Below are 20,118 nucleotides of genomic sequence, written 5' to 3' on the forward strand. Positions count from 1 at the left end.
CAATAGATGTTAAACGTTATTTTAAGTGTATAGGGTGTGCTGATGGATGTTTTCAAGGCCTCGCATAGTAAAGGAAGGTCTTTGAGAAAACAGAAAATACTGCAAATACTAAACAAATCAGGTAGCATCCATGGAGAGAGAAACAGAGCTCACGTCTCAGGTCAAGATGCTGCCTGAGCTGCTGAGTATTTCTAGCATTTTATGCTGGCATTTCAAATTTACAGCATCTGCTCGCAGAGGGAAGAGGAAAAGAGGAATACACAGAAGAGGAGGAAGCCAAAGAGGAGGAAGCTAAAGAGGGAGTAGAGGAGGAGGAAGCAGACAGTAGGATCTATCCCAGTGAATCCCTTTGTGGCCAGGATATTCGGGATGGAATCCTCCGCCTGTGGTATCAGTGACCACAACCCCAATTCCCCTTTCATTATTAGTCTCACACTTACCTACCCTCTGTTACGGACCATCACAGCATCTTCTTGTCCATAATGCTGAAATAAAAGCCAGTACAAAGTAAACTTTCCAAACCAACTTTATACAGCTATCCATCCAATATAACATCAATAAATCAATCATTACACTTATGCATTCCCTTAGTGACTGTCTTGTATGTGCCTTTGCCTATCCTACTGATGTCACACAGTGCTATCCCAGTGCCTGCAGCATGGCTGGTGGGATGCTGCTGACTTTCAGTGGGGATACTGCAAATGGCCTTGCTTGTCTTGAGGAGCTGCTGGCTGCGAGTGTCAAATCAATCTTATATTTGTTCTTCTTCACGTTCCTCTCCCTCTTCTTGCTCTCCCACTGGCTGGGCTGGTTGCATTTCTTGGGTGTATGAAATGAGGAAGGCACAAGGGTGGAGATGGTGAGGGAAGGACGGGAAAGCATGAGGTGCATGCCAGAAGGAGGATAACGTACGAGAATACCAGCATCTTGTATCCTTTCAGCCTCGTCACTGGCCAAGGTGTCAGGCATACCCCTGCCAAGAATGGCCTCCACTGTCTCCACCAAGGGATAGGCGATGTGCCCCATGATTGATACAGATTGTTGGTAGGTGAGTGATTGGGAAGAAGGGGATGGAGTCGTACATTGAGCAGTGTGAGGCTAGTGATGCAGTTGGTAAGAGACGTTGCCAGTGACACTGCCAATTTTCTTGGCGTGCACCAATTTTTCCCCCTAGAACTGTTCATAGTACTCCAAGGGGCCAAAATTGCTCCTTTTTTTAAGAGCCGTTACCGTCTCTATACCGTTCAGTCAGGGCGGAGTGGCCAACATTTGAGACATTGCTGTCATCCACTTTTATGGTGGAGAAAGTTACTGCCCCACCCGTGTTCCCGCCCTGTCGGCCACTCCTTTGTGCCTCGCGAGGGAAATTGGTCTGCGGAAGCGGAACGGCAGCTGGTCGGTGTCCCCGACAGCTTTCCCCAGCGAGAAGCTGCTAGTGGCTGGGCTGCCGCCCTTAAAGGGAAGGGTGCACTGCCATGATCGCCATTTGAAGTCGGCCCGAAAATGGCAGCCATGGGTTTGGCCGGGACCCCAAAAGCTACCCCTTTTTGGGTACCGGACCGCTGGCCCAGCCCAAACCTTCCCTGGTGGTCCAGTGGACACCACTAAAGTGGCTGCAGAGCTCGCAGCGGCCCTCCCCTTTAACTGAAGGGGAGGGCGTTGTGACACGTCAGCACAACGGGGCACGTCCGCGTCGCGCTGACAACATAAGCGTCACGCTGACATGCTCAGTGCGGCACTCGCGACACCGCCTGCCTTCTGCCCCTCTCCTAACCAACTTCCACCCCGCCACAGTCCAAAACGCTGTTCCAGCACTTGCAGAAGGAAAAAGAGGGCAAAATTGCTCCAATCACTGCCCCATCGATTGGAGCAGTAATTCAACAATAAAAACGGTAAGTGCGCAATTTCTAATTCTACGTGTGGTCTTATCAAGGTTCTGTGCAAATTTAATATAACCTCTCTGCTTTTCAATTTTATCCCTCGAGAAATGGACCCCAGTGCTTTGTTTGCTTTTTTAAATGGCCTTTTAACCTGCGTCACTACTTTTAGTGATCTGTGTAGTCATCAGTACACTATTCAGTACCTTATTGAAGGCTTTTTGAAGTCCAAATATATTACGTCACCTGAATTGCCCTTACTGGTGTTTTCTGTTACTTCTGCAAAGAATCCACTAAGGTTGGTCAAGCACGACCTTCCCTTTTGGAATTCATACTGACTACTCTATTATATTTTCAGTTTCTAAGTGTTTTGTCTCTTACCCCTTTCATTAAGAATTCCATTAGCTTTGCTACGACCGACAATAAGCTAATTGGTCTATAGTTCCCTGGACTTGCAGTGTCTCCCTTTCTAAATGTAGGAATCTCATTAGCTATCTGCCAGTCCTCTGTCACTATTCTCTTTTCTAATGAATTTATATATATATATATATGTAATAGTGTCTCTGCTACCTCTTCCCTAACTTTTAATATGCAATCCATCCAGACCATGGATTTTATCCTCTCTAATTTGGATTAGTTTACCAATTATCTACCCCTGTCCTGATTTTGTCTGTTATTTATGTGTCTGTAGAATACTTTACTAATTTAATTTTGTAGTTTCTCTTTGCCTTCCTAATTGTTGTTTTGACTTCTTTCCTAACCTTTTCGTATTCCCTTTGGTCATCCTCTCCTTTGTTGTCTAGGTACTTAGTATATATCTTTTTCTTTAGTTTCAATTTTGTCCTTATTTCTTTATTCATCCATGGTGTGTCATTATTGGCTCATTTGTTCTTACTTTTTAGTGGGATACAGTTCTCCTGGACTCAATTGATCACTGTTTTAAATGTTTCCCACTGCTGTTTTATTTTGTCAATAAATTTTGTCCAGTCTATTTTCCTCAGTTCCATTCTCATCCCCTTAAAATGAGCTTTTTCTCATTTATTACTTTGGTCTTTATCTACTTATATCCTTCACAATCTTTATCTTAAAGCTTATTATGTTGTGATCGCTATTGTCTAGATGTTGCCCTATGCTCATGTCTCTTATCTGTTCTGGTTCATTTCCATTACACGATCCAGCAGTGCTCCCTCTTTCATTGGGATTTTTGCATACTGGGTAAGAAAGGAGTCCTACACACATTGTAAAAATGTCATTCCCGTACCCCTTTCATGACCTCATCTTGACAGTTTATTTGGAGTGAGTTAAAATAGCCCATGATTATTATTCTATGTTCTTTACTCATTTCAGATATTATCTTACATATTTCTACCTCCAACTCATTTCCACTATTGGACAGTCCATATCAGCGTGATTAATCGTTCTTATCTTTTATTTCAATCCATATGGATTCTGTTGCTATCCTTCTGTTATTTTTGCCCCTTTTATCTACTGCCATTATGTTATCTCTAATTAGTACAGCTACCCCACCTCTCCTTCCTTCCCTATCCTTTCTGATTGTTATAATCTGCAATAATTAGTTGCTAGTCCTGTTCTTTATGTAGCCATGTTTTAGTTATTCCTACTACATTTAGTTCCTCGCTTTAATAGTTGTTCCTTTTACTTTATTTTTTATACTTCTGTTTTATAACCTTGGTCTGACCTTTACTCTCATCTCCTATTTCTTTTATCTTCAGACTTGCATTATTTTCACCAAATCCTTCCCCCATCTTACTAGTTTAAAGTCTTATCGACATATGTCTTTAATTCATTTTACGTACTTACTTACAAAAGAACATAAGAACATAAGAAATAGGAGCAGGAGTAGGCCCTGTGGCCTCTCGAGCCTTCTCCGCCATTTAATAAGATTATGGCTGATCTTGGTCTCAACTCCACTCCTCCACCTGCTTCCCATAACCCTTTATTCCCCTATCGTGCAAAAATCTGTCTGTCTCCACCTTAAATATATTCAATGGCCCAGCCTCCACAGCTCTCTTGGGTAGAGAATTCCAAAGATTCACGACCCTCTGAGAGAAGAAATTCCTCCTCATTTGCGTTTTAAATGGGCGAATCCTTATTCTGAATCTATGACTTCTAGTTCTAGATTCCCTCATGAAGGGAAACATCCTCTCTGCATCTCAAGCCCCCTCAGAATCTTATATGTTTCAATAAGATCACCTCTCATTCTTTTAAACTCCAATGAGTGTAGGCCCAACCTGCTCACTTTTCTTCATAAGACAACCCCTTCATCTCAGGAATCAACCTAGTGATCCTTCTCTGAACAGCCTCCAATACAATTATATCCCTCCTTAAATAAGGAGGCCAAAACTGTACGCAGTACTCCAAGTGTGGTCTCACCAACGCCCTGTACAGTTATAGCAAGACTTCCCTACTTTTATACTCCATCACCCTTGCAATAAAGGCCAACATTCCATTTGCCTTCTTAATTACTTGCTGTACCTGAATACTAACTTGTTCTGTTTCATGTACAAGGACCCCCAGATTCCTCTGTACCACAGCATTTTACAGTCTCTCTCCATTTAAATAATGATTTGCTTTTATTCTTCCTACCAAAGTGGACAGACTCACATTTTCCCAAACAAATCTGCCAAATTTTTGCCCACTCTTTTAACCTATCTACATCGATTTGCAGATTCTTTGTATCCTCTTCACAACTTGCTTTCCCACCTACCTTTGTATCATTAGAAAACTTGGCTACATTACACTCGGTGCTTTCATCCAAGTCATTAATATAGATTGCAAATAGTTGAGGCCCCAGCACTGATTCCTGTGGCACCCCACTAGTTACAGTTTGCTAACCTTAAAATGACCCATTTATCCCGAATCCCTGTTTTCTGTTAGTTAGCCAATCCTTTATCCACACTAATATATTACCCCCAACCCCGTAAGCTCTTATCTTGTGTAGTAACCTTTTATGTGGCACCTTACCGAATGCATGCTGAAAATCCAAATACACAACATCTACTGGTTCCCCTTTATCCACCCTGCTCGTTACATCCTCAAAGAATTCTAGCAAATTTGTCAAACATGATTGCCCTTTCATAATACCATGCTGACTCCAACTCGTTTCCACTTTTAGATGGTCTGATATAACAAACCTAAAACTAGCTCAACTCAGGAAATAAACTACATTTGTTGTGTTAAATATTCAATAATATGTTGGTACAGTATTTATAGCCCTCTCTCCAACCTGTGCAATCATCAAATGTAGCTTCCCCAATGGGAGCAGGATTGCTCAATTTACCATAGTTTAGATAAATCTTAGTCACATTACTGTGACTTGATTAAATTTTTAATGGCGATTTAAAAAAATATTTTATTACTGATTTTTAATACTGCAATTTTGGGTGAGACATTTAAACAAGTTCTAAACAAGTCAGTGCTACTCAATCAAATCACAGCCATAGGCTAAATTCACTCTGGTTGCTATGTGCTAGCAACATTGTAAATAGAGATTGTAAGAAAAAAATTGGAAGCCCCTTTGGACTTTCTGTTCAATGGTTTGAAGCTGACTCCATATTGGTAACAATCATGATTTTTATTTAAGCATAAGTGAGACTTAATACATTACAGTATTCGAGCAGTAGTTTACAAAGTACAGTTGAGAATTATGTTACCCTTTACTGTCCTTTGGGTAGTAGAAGTGGCCCTTTCCTCGTTCCTTCTACTCATATACGCATCAGCACCTGTCCAGTCAGTACCCTTTGTGACTCTTCTACACTGAGAGTGACCAAAACCCATTAGGATATACCTCAAAAACCAGAACTACAGAAAGGTCTATCCAATCATGTATCTTTCATACCCCCCATTCCACCCAATCAGGAGCATGGCAAGTGCTGTGGCCAGCACATGCCTTGGGCTTCCCTTATCTGCTTTTATTCTTTAGCACAAGCTTTTAATGTGCTTTGTTTTTGTTTCCATGGTAATGACATAAACCAGGATCTTGGTGATAACTTGTTATAATTAGAGTCTGGTTTTGAACATGTTTTCCCCTCATTCTAACAAAAATAAGACCGAATTAATAAGACTATACTAACTTGATAAAAGCTATAAACTGGTAATCTTAATATTAAACTACGGTCTAGCAAAGCTGAAAATTGGTGAAATACTGAATTAGTAAAAGGAATTTAGTTGGTTATGTTTTGATGGCTCACATAAGTTTCACATTCCCACAGACAAGAACCAGATAAAAGATAAGACCTGAGACAGCTCAGAGGCACTGGGCCACGCTGCAGAGTGGAGTGGCTGCCGACATTTTGTGGAATGCCCGCTGGTAATCCGAGGTTTCCCGGTGGTGCCCCGATCCCCCCCCTCGCGCTCCGCTGCTGCTGATCCGTGTTAAGTGCACCATCATCGTGCACACCGCCGATCTACCCCCCCAGCCCCCCGCTGCCCCCCAAGCCGACATTCCCCTCTGAAAATCTTCGGCACGCTCGGCGGTGCTAAGACCTGTTTTTTCTCGGTGGTCCAGTGAGGCTGTGGCCTTTTGCAATGGCGGTGCGGCTTCCCTTAAAGGGGAGGGCGCACTGCTGCTGCTGCCATGTTTTTTTTTGTTGGCCGACTATCATGTCGGCCTAGTAATTATGCCCCCGGGATCAGCCGGGCTGTCAACAGGCAGCTGGTACTCCCTCTTGGGTGTCTGGCCGCTGGCTCAGCCAAAACCCTTCCTGGTGGCCCAGTGGGCTGAAGTTCTAAAATCACGAAGGCTCTCCCCTTTAAGTGTAGGGGAGAGCCGTGGTGACGCGGTGCCGTGATGACATCATCACGGCGGTCACTCCGCACCCGCTCCCAAATTCCGTCCCTCAAGTGTACTCACCGCCCCAACTTCCGCCCCTCAGGTGTTGCCACTGCTGCGTAGCTGCCTCTCTCGTGTAGTCACCACCCCCATTAAGAGTGACTTCCGGATCCGAATTTTAAAAAAACAACAAAGAACGGAATTTCATTCAAGAGGTGATCTCAACCATAGCATGCACCCCATTTCAGGGTGGGGGAGGGAGGTCAATTTCGGCCCCCAGTTGTTTAATGAGTTTCTGAGCCGATATTGCACATTTTACACTGTTGTTTAAAGTCAAAGTGACCCCCACGGAGAGCAGAATCAATTTTCTTGCATGTTTCTTTTCGGGCATGCAGTGCAGAATATATGGGCTGTGGAACATTATTATCACTCAAACAAAGCTAGTGCTCCTTTGCTCATGGAATTACTGTTTAATAGTGTACTGCAACAACAACTTGCATTTATATTCTCCCTGCAATATAGAAAAATGTCCCAAGATGTTTACAGAGACGTAATCAAAATATTTGAAGCCAGGCCATAGAGGGAGACATTAGGAGGGGTGACCAAAACATTGTCAAAGTGCAGATTTTTAAGGAAGATTTCAAGGAAATCAGCTTTAGGGATATATGGCCTCGATATTTATGGGGAAGGTGTGGGGGATGCAGAGATCCCCATGAATTTAATGGCAGGATCTAATTACTATTGTTAAAATTCGATCTCTCACCCGGCAGTGGCCAGATTGATGGGCTGGCCAGTTGCCAGGTGGGAAAGCCAGTGACATAAGGCTGCAGCGGGGGACCGTTAAGGTTGTCAGATTGCGGCAGCGAAGGAAGGCTGCGATCAGCAGAAGGTTTGCATGAGTAGTCGAGGGCGGGGGGGAGGGGGGGGGCGGTAGGAAGCACTGCTGCTCTTCCTGGCCCACAAGCAGTGCTTTATAAAAAGCACTTACCTGCTTGCCTGCTTGATCCAGCTGTTCCCGTCTCCATTTAGCTGCCTGGTTTCCCTAGCCCTGGGAAACCCAGCCAACAACTGTGACATTTGAATCGGGCACCCAACTGCAATGTGGGAGCCTGATTTGAATACAATAATTAAGGGTCCTGCCTCTCCAAGACAGGACATAGGCCGCCATGCAGTGTGTATGCAGCGGGTTGGTGTCGCATTTTACGATAATTCATTTTTAACACCACCCTCCCACCCCCCAACCCTCTCGCGCCCGTTGTGGGAGCGGGGGGCCGGGGGGGTGGTTAATATTGGCCCCTATGTATCTGCACCCTAAATTTCTTTGAGCTGTTCCGCCTTTCAAGTAGATCACAGTTGATCAACTCCATTTACCAGTTTTTCTATATCTCTTGGTACCCTTGCCTAGCAAAAAGCTAGCAACATGAGTGTTGAAAGTTTCAATTAACCCAACGTCCACAGCCTTTTGGGAGCTGAGTTTTACCCTTTGTGTGAAAAAGTGCTTCCTGATTTCACTCTAAATGGCCTAGCTCTAATTTTGTTCCCCTTTGTTACTGGATTCCCACACCTGATGAAATGATTTCTCTGTACCTACTCTGCTGAATCCCTGAATCTGTTTAAGCACTTTGATTAGATCACCCCTTACTCTTCAAAACTCAAGGAAATATATGTTAAGTTATGCAACCCTTTAAGCCCTGGTATAAATCTGCTGAAAGTGCACGAGACCCCTTCCAAAAACAATAACAATTTGTATTTATATAATACCTTTAACGCAGTGAAACGTTCCGGGCATGAGATAAAACAACTTGGCATCGAACCGCATAAGTAGAAATTAGTGCAGGTTGGTCAAAGAGGTAGGTTTTAAGGAGCATCTTGAAGGAGGATAGAGAGATAGAGAGGCGGAGAGGTTTAAGCAGGGAGTTCCAGAGCTTGGGGACTAGGCAACATGTGACACGGTCACCGATGGTTGAGCGATTATAATCAGGGATGTTCAAGAGGGCAGAATTAGAGGAGTGCAGGCATAGAAACATAGAAATTTAGAGCACAGAAGGAGGCCATTTCGGCCCATCGTGTCTGTGCCGGCCAACAAAGAGCCGCACGGCCCTTGGTCAGCAGCCCTAAAGGTCACATATAAACCTATGAACAATGACAGAAAAACAAAGAGCACCCAGCCCAACCAGTCCGCCTCACACAACTGCGGCACCCCTTATACTGAAAACATCTACACTCCACCCCAACCGGAGCCATGTGATCTCCTGGGAGAGGCCAAAACCAGATTAAAAAAGCAGGCCAATTTAGGGAGAAAAAATCTGGGAAAATTCCCCTCTGACCCATCCAGGCAATCGAAACTAGTCCAGGAGATCACCCTGGCCCTATTCTATTCCCTGCAGTACTTACCATTATATCTGCGCCGTCCAACAAAAGGTCATCCAGTCTAATCCCAGTTACCAGCTCTAGGTCCGTAACCCTGCAGGTTACTGCACTTTAAGTGCCCATCCAACCATTTCTTAAAAGTGGTGAGGGTTTCTGCATCCACTACTCTTCCAGGCAGTGAGTTCCAGATCCCCACAACCCTCTGCATAAAGAAGCCCCCCCTCAAATCCCCTCTAAACCTTCCACCGCCTTTAAACTATGTCCCCTCGTAATAGACCCCTCCACCAATGGCAATAGACCCTTACTATTCACTATGTCCAGGCCCCTCAAAATTTTGCACACCTCAATGAGGTCTCCTCTCAACCTCCTCTGTTCCAATGAGAACAAACTCAGCCTATCCAATCTGTCCTCATAAATAAGATTCTCCATTCCAGGCAGCATCCGAGTAAATCTCCTCTGCACCCTCTCCAGTGCAATCACGTCCTTTCTATAATACAGTGACCAGAACTGCCGCAGTACTCCAGCTGTGGCCTAACCAAAGTATTATACAATTTAAGCATAACCTCCCTGCTCTTATATTCTATGCCTCAGCGAATAAAGGCAAACATTCTGTATGACTTCTTAACCAACTTATCCACCTGACCTGCTACTTTCAGGGATCTGTGAATAAACACTCCAAGGTTCCTTTGTTCATCTACACTATTAAGTGGCCTACCGCTTAATGTGTATAACCTTTCCTTATTAGCCCTCCCAAAGTGCATCACCTCACACTTCTCTAAATTAAATTCCATTTGCCACTGCTCTGCCCACCTGACCAGTAGATAGATATCCTCCTGCGGCTGATGACTTTCCTCTTCATTATCAACTACACAGCCGATTTTAGTGTCATCTGCAAACTTCTTAATCATACTCCCTATATTCAAATCTAAATCATTGATATATACCACAAAAAGCAAGGGACCCAATACTGAGCCCTGCGGAATCCCATTGGAAACATCCTTCCAGTCACAAAAACATCCATCAATTATTACCCTTTGCTTCCTACCTCCGAGCCAATTTTGGATCCAACTTGCCACTTCGCCCTGGATCCGATGGGCTTTAACCTTCATGACCAGTTTACCATGCGGGAGCTTATCAAAAGCCTTGCTAAAGTCCATATATACTACATCGTACGCACTACCCTCATCGACCCTCTTGGTTACCTCCTCAAAAAATTCAATCAGGTTAGTCAAACATGATCTTCCCTTAACAAATCCATGCTGACTGTCCCTAATTAATCCTTGCCTTTCCAAATGCAGATTTATCCTGTCTTTCAGGATTTTTTCCAATAGTTTTCCCACCACTGAGGTTAGGCTGACAGGCCTGTAATTAGTCGGCCTATCCCTTTTTCCCTTGTTAAAGAAGGGTACTACATTAGCAGTCCTCCAATCCTCCAGCACCATGCCCATATCCAAAGTGGACTGGAAAATGATGGTCAAGGCCTCTGTCATTTTCTCTTTTATTTCGCTCAACAGCCTGGGATGCATTTCATCCGGGCCTGGGGACTTATCTACTTTCAAAGCTGCTAAACCGCTTAATACTTCCTCTCTTACTATATTTATTTCATTCAGAATATCACACTCCTCCTCGATAGCAGGATCTGCATTACCTCTTTCCTTTGTGAAAACAGATGCAAAGTATTCGTTAAGAACCCTACCAACAACTTCCGCTTCCACACAAAGATTACTCTCATGGTCTCTAATAGGCCCTACCCTTTCTTTAGTTACCCTCCTACTCTTAATATATTTATAGAACATCTTAGGGTTTTCCTTAATTTTATTGGCCAAGAATTTCTCGTGCTCTCTCTTAGCATTCCTAATATTCTTTTTAATTTTGCCTCTTAACTTTCTATATTCCTCTAAAGTTTCTAAAGTATTTAGCCGTTGATATATGACATAAGCGTCCCTTTTTTTTCTTAATCCTCCCCTGTAAGTCCCTAGAATCCAGAGGGCCCAAGAATTATTTTCCCAGCCTTTTTCTTTAAGGGCACAGGTTTGTCCTGAGTATTCCAGATCTCCTCCTTGAATGCCTCCCACTGTGCCGACACTGATTTACCCACAAGTATCTGTTTCCAGTCCACTATGGCTAAATCATTCCGTAACTTAGCAAAATTAGTTTTTCCACAATTCAGAACTTTTATTCCAGGCCTTGTCCTTATCCATAACCAATGTGAATCTGACTGAATTATGGTCACTGGCACCCAAGTGCTCCCCCACTAATACCCCTCCAATGCTCAGCTTCAATCCCCAAAACTAAATCCAAGACCGCACCTCTCGTCTTGGGCGTACTACATACTGACTTAAAAAATCTCTTGACTGCATCTCAAGAATTCCGCACCCTCTATACTTCGCACTAAATTTGTCCCAATCAATATTTGGATAGTTAAAATCCCCTCCTACTACTACCCTATGGTTTTTAGACTTCGCAGCAATTTGCCTACATATTTGCTCCTCTATCTCCCTCCCACAGTTTGGGGGTCTATAATACACGCCCAGCAATGTGCTCGCCCCTTTTTTATTTTTCAATTTGACCCATATGGCCTCATTTGATGATCCCTCTAACATATCATCCCTCCTCACCGCTGTAATAGTTACTTTAATCAGTACCGCAACCCCGCCACCCTTTTTACCCCGCTCTATCTTGTCTAAAAATCCTGTAGCCAGGAATATTGATCTGCCAAACCTGCCCCTCTTTCAGCCATGTTTCTGTAATGGCTATAATGTCATACTCCCAAGTGTCTACCTGTGCTCTCAGCTCATCTGCCTTATTCGCTATACTCCTTGCATTAAAGTATATACCATTCAGCACAGGAAGACCTCCTTGCTTACTACAAACTAAGCCCTGTTTCCTCTGCCTTACAGATTCGCTTTCTAGATTCTTGCTATCCAACTTCTGCTTTACTTTCCTCCCTTGGGGGGTTGTGGAGCTGGAGGAGATTACAGAAATAGGGAGGGGCGAAGACATGGAGAGATTTGAAAATAAGGATGATAATTTTGAAATCGAGGCATTACTTAACCGTTGAGCACAGGGGTGATGGGTGAGCGAGACTTGGTGCGAGTTAGGTCACAGGCAACCGAGTTTTGGATCACCTCTAGTTTACATAGGGTAGGATGTGGGTATCCAACCAGCTGTGTGATGGACTAGTCAAGCCTAGAAGTAACAACTCATGGATGAGCGTTTCAGCAATGGATGAGCTGAGGCAAGGGCGGAGACGGGCGATGTTACGGAGGTGGAAATAGGCGATCTTAGTTATGTTGTGGATATGTGGTCGAAAGCTCATTTGAGTGGAGTTTGTGACGGGAACTGAAAACAATGGCTTCGGTCTTCCCAATATTCAAATGGAGAACATTTCTGCTCATCCAGAACTGGATGTCAGATAAGCAGTCTGATAATTTAGAGACTGCGGAGGGGTCAAGAGAACTGGTAGTGAGGTAGAGCTGGGTATCATCAGCGTACATGTGGAAACTGATGCTGTGTTTTTAGATGATGTCGCCAAGGGGTAACATGTAGATGAGAAATAGGAGGGACCAAGGATAGATCCTTGGGGGACACCAGAGGTAACGATGCAGGGTGGGAAGAGAAGCCATTGCAGGTGATTCTCTGGCTACGGTCGATGGATAAGAATGAAACCAGGCGAATGCAGTCCCACTCAGCTGGACGACAGTGGAGAGGCATTGGAGAAGGATAAAGTGGTCAACCGTGTCAAAAGCTGCAGACAAGTCAGGAAGGACGAGGATGGATAGTTTGCCTTTGTCACAGTCACAAAGGATGTCATTTGTGACTTTGATGAGAGCCATTTCGTTACTATGGCAGGCACGAAATCCGGATTGGAGGGATTCAAACATGGAATTGTGAGAAAGATGGGCATGGATTCAGGAGGTGACAACACAATAAAGGACTTGGAGAGGAAAAGGAGGTTGGAGATGGGGCGGTAGTTTGCAAGGATGAAGGGGGTCGAGGGTTGTTTTTTGAGGAGAGGGATGATGACGGCAGATTTAAGAGAGAGGGGGACAGTACCTGAGAAGAGAGAACCGTTAACAATGTCAGCAAACATGGGAGCCAGAAAAGGAAGTTGGGTGGTCAGCAGTTCAGTGGGAATAAGGTCAAGGGAGCAGGAAATGGGTCTCATGGACAGGATGAGCTCAGAAAGATCATGAGGGGAGATCGGAGAGAAGCTGGAGAAAGATATGAGGTCAGGGCTAGGGCAGGGGGCTTCCTTAGAGTAAGTTTTGCCCGGTGGGCTCGGGGAGGGAAGGGAAGAGGCAGAGGCGGCCAAACAGATGGTCTCAATCTTAGAGACAAAGAAGTCCATGAGCTCCTCATGCTTATTGTCGGAGGTGAGGGTGGAGACTGGGGAGAGGCTTTAAAAAGGCGGTTTACAGTGGAGAATAGATGTTGGGGTTTATCTTTACAATCCAGAATGATTCTGGAATAAGTGAGCGATTTTGGCAGACGAGAGCAGGACCCGATAGTGCTTTACGTGGTCCAGCCAGATCTGGCGGTGAATGACTAAACCAGTTGTCCGCTATATCAGTTCAAGTCTGCGTCTCGTGGCCTTAAGGGAGCAAAGATCAGGGCTGTACCAGGGAGAATGGCCAGAGCGAGAGAGAGTAATTGCTTTAACACAGACTAGGGCATCAAAGGTGGTGGTGAGGGTATGATTGAGCAGATCGGTAGTGCAGAAATGTCATGGTTAATGGAGGGCTAAAGGCTGAACAGATGTAAGTTGATAAATGCAGTTGTAAGAGAGTCGGGAGGATGTTTTTTCCAGGGGCGGACACAGAAGGAGGTCGGGTTGGGGGGGGGCGGTGGTAGGGGTAGAAGGGGGATGAGGTTGGAGAGCGATTGTTACGAGGAAGTGGTCAGAGATGGCCTTACCTGCGATTGACACGATGGGAGTCGCGAGGCCACAAGAGATGGCAAGGTCAAGGGGTTGGCCGTGTTTAGATGGAGGTTGAAATCATCGAGGATGAGAAATCGTCAGGTGCAGAGGGAGGAAAGTAGTGAAGAAATATCAGTAATACATTTTTTATGGTACTTGGGTGGGCAAAGAGAATGAGATTTTGAAATGAGAGGTGAGATGCTCAAAGGAGGAGAAAGTGCTGGAGGAGTAGAGGGTCAGATCAAGGTGTGATTTGCTGGTGAGAGCCACACTGCTACCATGGTGGTCTGAGTGGGACAAGTGGTGCAAGGTATAGCCAGGCAGGGAGACTTCATTTAAGGGTAAGGTTTCATCGCCCCTCAACTAGGTTTCCATCAGGGCCATGATGTCGATGTCAACATCCACGATAAGCTCATAGATAGGAAGAGCCTTGTTCGCAAGTGAACAGACGTTCTGGAGGGAGATGCGGAGAGGGTCGGTGATTGGTGACCCACTACCTGCGTCCACAGGGTCAGCGCTGGAGTGGGGGTGTGGATGGGGTGAGTTGGACGGGGAGGGGATTGGCAAGATTCGCCCCCAGTGGGTGTGCTGGGCGGGAAGGTCGGCGAGAGAGTAGGATGGGACAGTTGGGGTTGCTGCTCGTAAGAAGGCAGCGACGAGTACCTCAATGGTCCCTTCGTAGGATCCCAAGAGAGGCACAGAGGGAAGCTGTAGGCTTGTCTAGGAGAGTCTAGGATATTAGCAGCAGGAGAGTAGGAAGATCGAAGAGTAATGAAGGATTGGGGTAGGGATTTGGGAGGGCAGAGTATCTAAGAGAAGAAGGTGAAAGGAGACATGGCAACAGGAGAGAATGGTCAGAGAGGGATAAAGGGAAAAGGAAAGAGGGGGAAAAATGGAAATGTATTGACTAGCTCAGGTACGGAGCAGCACCCAAAGTACACGCGCGAATGGACAGGGGAAAAGTTCAGGTTACATAGGCCTGTTTACACTTCCTACATAATCCCTGCCCTCTTGCAGCGATGCAGTCTCCTTCGAAAGGCACAAAACTGTTCTATTTAAATGATTGTCCCTCCACAGGTTCAGTGAGCACCGAACCCTGGTCTGCTGATTCCCAGGGGGTTCACAGGATCAGGACACCTCGGTGGGTAGTTCCCTCCCTCTCTCTTCCTCAGTAGGTGTAGCTCTCGTTGAAAAGTAGCAAAATGAAGCTTCTCTTCAACTCTTCCCCTCTCCAAAGCTTTCTTTTTTTAAATAGTCTAAAACAAAGGGTAATAAAGAGCTGAAATGGCACTTAAAAAGTAGCTGGCTGGGTCCGGGAGTTTGGCTGGTTGCAGGCAAGCTTAAATACCCTTCTTTCACCAATGTACTCAATGTTTAATCGCCTATACTGATTACGGATTGCCTTTTACGACACCAGTTCAGCTCGTCGCACCGATCTAATCGCTGCCAGGGCTCCTTCAGCCGGCACTGAACGGCTGAAATCTGAAAACTGTCCACTTATAGAACATAGCCTGCAGGAGATTTCCATTAACAGATGGGCGCTGCACATGGGCACAGTACCAAAATGGCTTTCCTGTGACCAATCAGGGAAAAAAGATGTCGTGCAACTCCACACACACACACACACACACACAAGGCTAAAAATAACAGAGATCCACCTTCTGACAGGAAGTATCGCTTACTGTTTTCTTCAAAGGCTCTCCTCTACAGATCAACAGTTTACCTGCAGACTTGTGCTTTGCACTGCAACAAGCTCAGCGGGTCGGTACCGACACTGTCCGCGGTCGGTGCCCACACTGTCCGTGGCGGTCCGCACCCCGCTCCATTACAATTCAGCTGCAGTATGATCTGCCACTGCACTGAAAACTTTACACCCGCAGCTCCTGATCGCTTTCAGGTTCACATGTTCCAAGGCCAATATATCTTTCCTGAAATAAATACAGAAAACGTTGGAAATGCTCAGCATGTGGATTCCACAGGTGCTGCCGGACCCGCTGAGTATATGCAGCATTTTCTATTTTTATTTCAGATTTCCAGCATCCGTCGTAGTTTGCTTTTGTGTTTCTTTGCTGAGGAGCTTCGCCCAAAACTGAAGGCGATGCTCCAGATGGGGTCTGACCAAGGCTCTGTACAACTGAACCTCACTATTAAATTGTAACCCCCTTGAGATAAAGGTCATTATTCCATTAGCCTTGTTGATTATTCTGATTACGTCAGTAGCCTTTTGGGGGAGCAAATTCTAGATTTGAGTGATTTATGTACATGGACACCTAAATGTCTCCACAACTCTTAATATTCAGCTATTAAGACAATGGCCCCAATATTTACAGGGAGGATGTGGGGGAGGCCAAAAATTGCCAAAGAACCCGGCCAGTCCGTTAAGTTCGGCAGGACCTCATCATTTTTTGTTTCAGTTTCCCGCCTGGCCACCGGCCAAATTGAAAGCCCGGCCGAGGGTTGGGAGGGAAAGCAAGCAGCAGGAGGCAGCACCCAGGTACCCTTGGGGTCGGACCCCGGCAATTGGGAGCCGGGGAAGGGCGACCATGAGGGCTGGAGGGTGAGAGGCCGCAATGTGGAGGAGGGAGAGAGGTTGGCAATTGGGGCTGGCAGAGGACAAAGGCTTCCTTGTGAGGCCTGGGGTGAGCAACCCTGCTCCTCCTGGCCCACTAGGAGCGCTGAGTAAGCTACTTACCTTGTGGAGCTAGCCGCTCCTGCCTCCCTTTCACCGCCGGATTTCCTGACTCCTGGACAACCCGCACAGCAGCAAATTTTAAATCTGGCCCCCAATCGCACTGAGAGCCTGATTTAAATATGCTACTGAAGTGGCCCGCCACTCCACAGCAGGACACTTGGATGCCATGAAATCCACTGCCATAAAAAAGGTGGTGGATGCATGCATGGCATACTAGGGTCACAATCCCCTTATTTGAGTCTTTAACCCCGCTCCCCGGCCATCTCTGATAGATTCCAGTAACTTCCCCACAACTGATGTTAAACTGAAGTAAGCACCTGGGCCGACAAATTTAGCCCCACATCACCTGTTTTCCAACCTTTAAACGACCTCCTAAGCCTCCTTGCAGGATGTGTATGCTCATTATGAGCCAGTGGTGTGCCACCCTCAATACTGCTAAAGTCCAAAATATCGGTGTGCAGTGTCCTTGCCTGAAATGGGCATTAGGCCCTTTGCATATGCAAATAAAGTGTCTCGCGCCTGTTTGAGGCCCCCACTGCAAGATTGGTTTGTCCCAAGGCAGCTAACGCCAGGAAAACCAGGCCGTAACCAACTAATTAAAAGAACTTAGGATGGCGCCACTCCAGCTACCGATTTTTCCATCGCCAACAATCACATCCTCTCCCTGCCAGCCCCCCCCCCCCGGCCCTGGCTTCTGCCTGACCTGCTCTCCCTCCTTCCTCATTTGCCTGAGGGCTGCTGTTAGTATTGCAGTGGTCAAACACACTGTGCTGAGCGAGTTGCCTTTTACTTTCTACAGTTTGCCCCCTTCATGGAGATGAAGCAAGTGTCCCAAGATAAGGGGTAAGCCATTTAGGACCAAGATGAGGAGAAACTTCTTCACCCAGAGAGTGGTGAACCTGTGGAATTCTCTACCACAGAAAGTTGTTGAGGCCAATTCACTAAATATATTCAAAAAGGAGTTAGATGAAGTCCTCACTACTAGGGGGATTAAGGGGTATGGCGAGAAAGCAGGAATGGGGTACTGAAGTTGCATGTTCAGCCATGAACTCATTGAATGGCAGTGCAGGCTAGAAGGGCCGAATGGCCTACTCCTGCACCTATTTTCTATGTTTCTATGTTTCTATTATTGGGGCTGCCTCAGGCCTCTCCAGTCAGGCACAGCGATCGTACCCTGCACCCCTTCCGCATGCATAAAAATGAGCTCCCCTGAATTTGTAGGCTCTGGTCTCTTTCTCCCGCCCTTAAATAATGGAATATGCATGAAAGTATCAAGGTTGAAAATTAGGTTGATTTGAGATTAATTACTAGATACAACTTACTTTCATGCTTGGACTTCTTGAACTGGGATGCTACACCTCAAAATAGCCTTTAAAATAAAAAGTTTTTCTTTGTAGAAGAGATAATGGTAAACCACAATATTTGGCAAATCTTGCTGTGGGACTGCTGTAGTTTTTAGTGAATTACCAGCCCAGTTTATATATAAAATATGAGCAGTACTTTAATCATTATCCCTTATTTATCATCTGCTAATTTTTCAATATACTGTTTGATGCAGAGGAAAGATGGTCAGATGCAAAGGTCTATCCGTGAAGTGAATACAACAAATCGAGCATGTGTGCTGTGGGATTTAGAGGAAAACACAGAATATGTGATCCAAGTTCAATCCATTGGTCTGAATGGGGAAAGCCGGGCCAGCAAGCGTGTTCAATTCAGAACCCTAAAAGAAACTGATTGGGTGCCTTCAAATAGCTCAAACAAAGGTGAGATCTGTTAATTGATTATTTACTCTGGTTTTGTGCCATGTACTGTAAAAGTCTCTGCCATGATATTAGTTCTACATAAGAGACCATCCTAACAGTGCAGCTTTCAAAGATTTGATGACTAAGCTGTCATTCACATCATCATTGCAACAATCTACACGCGCATCTTTGTCAATGTTATCAAGGTTATCTGATTATGAATGGCTTGGAAAGGTTTTTTAGTAGGTTTTCTAATACATGAGTCTTCATGAGGATTACATCGTTCAGTTGTTTTAATGTTTGTTGTTTTCTTCTAAGAAGGCAGTTTAATATATTTTTGCCCCTTTTCTCAATTATAACTATATTGGGTTCTCACAAAATTATTCTTTACCTTGCCTATCTACTGGGCATATGCAGACACATAATACTGTTCCCAGTTATCCTTTGTCCCAGCTGTGACCATCACACACAAATATTTAAATGATTAAAAAAATGTGGTGGAAAATAAACGTTAGTTTGTTCATTATACATCAAACATTTGCGATAATCTTTACTGATAAAAACAATATAAAATCAAAGTGAAAAAGAACAGAAATCAGTTTGGGAATGAATTATCACAGTTGGAGTATAGCTATGTTTTAATGTGTAGTCCAGGTAAGAGCTGTCCAAAGTATATTGTTAATGACAGGGCCCTTGGGGTGCGAGACTCGATACATCAAAAGTTACAGGTTTGAATTACAAGGCTGCATCTGTCAATCGATTCTGTCATTCTCAGTTATAGTCTCAGTTTAATATGGTGCTTTAGTTGTGTCATGTATTCAACTGTCATTGTAACCCATGTATAAGCTGACCTAAGTTGTACACCTTGAGAACATTGACCACAAGGGGTGAACTTGTGGGAGACACTCCTAACCTGGACTTTCAGGTATTGTTAGGTCTCTTAATTCCCAATGAAATACGAACTCCGGTTGTAGTTTTAATGTAACTTTATTCTGGCTGCAGCAACAAGCTCTTGGCTTTAAGCCAGGCCTTTGTCCTTCTGAGACCACATGGCCAACATGGCTTTACTTATACCTGGTTCAATTTACAGAAAAGAACTCGCCTTCTTTGACCTTATTGGCTCAATTAATAGTCTTTTAACCTTTAATTGGCTCGCTACCCAAGGGTCCTAAAATGTCAAGTTGATTGATGACTTAATGCAACATGCTGAGTTGCACATGGCAGCTTTAACTTGGGGTCTGTGAATTTTCACAGCCTGTCTGAATGCAGCCTGTTTGAATTCTCTATCAATCCCCCCCTTTGATTGTTTCACAAACTGAATCATAAAACATCAGCTATCACTGGTTAAACATTCTTCAAAATAATTTCATACATGTTAATAGAGTTTCCTTCTAAAATTTGTTGATGTGTTTTGCCACATGTCCGGACTAGTAACTTCCACACAAATTTACACCAACCCGAGTTCCATCGTGGCCACAATGGAATCTGGTTTTAGTAGGTTAATTAACCTTATTCCAATTTAATCCAAATCAATATCTTAATTCAACCAGTAAACAACCTTCCCTTAGCATAACATACCCCTGTGCCATGTACAGATGGTCTGCTGGGACCTGCTAGGTGTCTCACATGCGGGACAGCAGCTACAGCCGCCTGGTCACAACAACATTTAATCAACATAAACAAACAATATAAAAGTAAAACAATTACAACAAATAGAATTAAAC

At 44.7% G+C, this 20,118-nt stretch overlaps 1 protein-coding gene across 2 annotated transcripts in view; it reads left to right on the forward strand.

The window, feature by feature from the left end:
- The window catches only part of LOC139266819 (fibronectin type III domain-containing protein 4-like), a 370,845-nt gene that overhangs the window by 181,627 nt on the left and 169,100 nt on the right, over positions 1–20,118 (forward strand). For both annotated transcript variants that reach the window (XM_070884423.1, XM_070884424.1), the window contains exon 3: positions 18,211–18,415. In XM_070884423.1, the coding sequence (XP_070740524.1) occupies positions 18,211–18,415 (205 nt within the window). The remainder of the gene's footprint in view (positions 1–18,210; positions 18,416–20,118) is intronic.

Source organism: Pristiophorus japonicus, chromosome 7 (assembly GCF_044704955.1).
Source record: "Pristiophorus japonicus isolate sPriJap1 chromosome 7, sPriJap1.hap1, whole genome shotgun sequence".
NCBI lineage: Eukaryota > Metazoa > Chordata > Chondrichthyes > Pristiophoridae > Pristiophorus > Pristiophorus japonicus.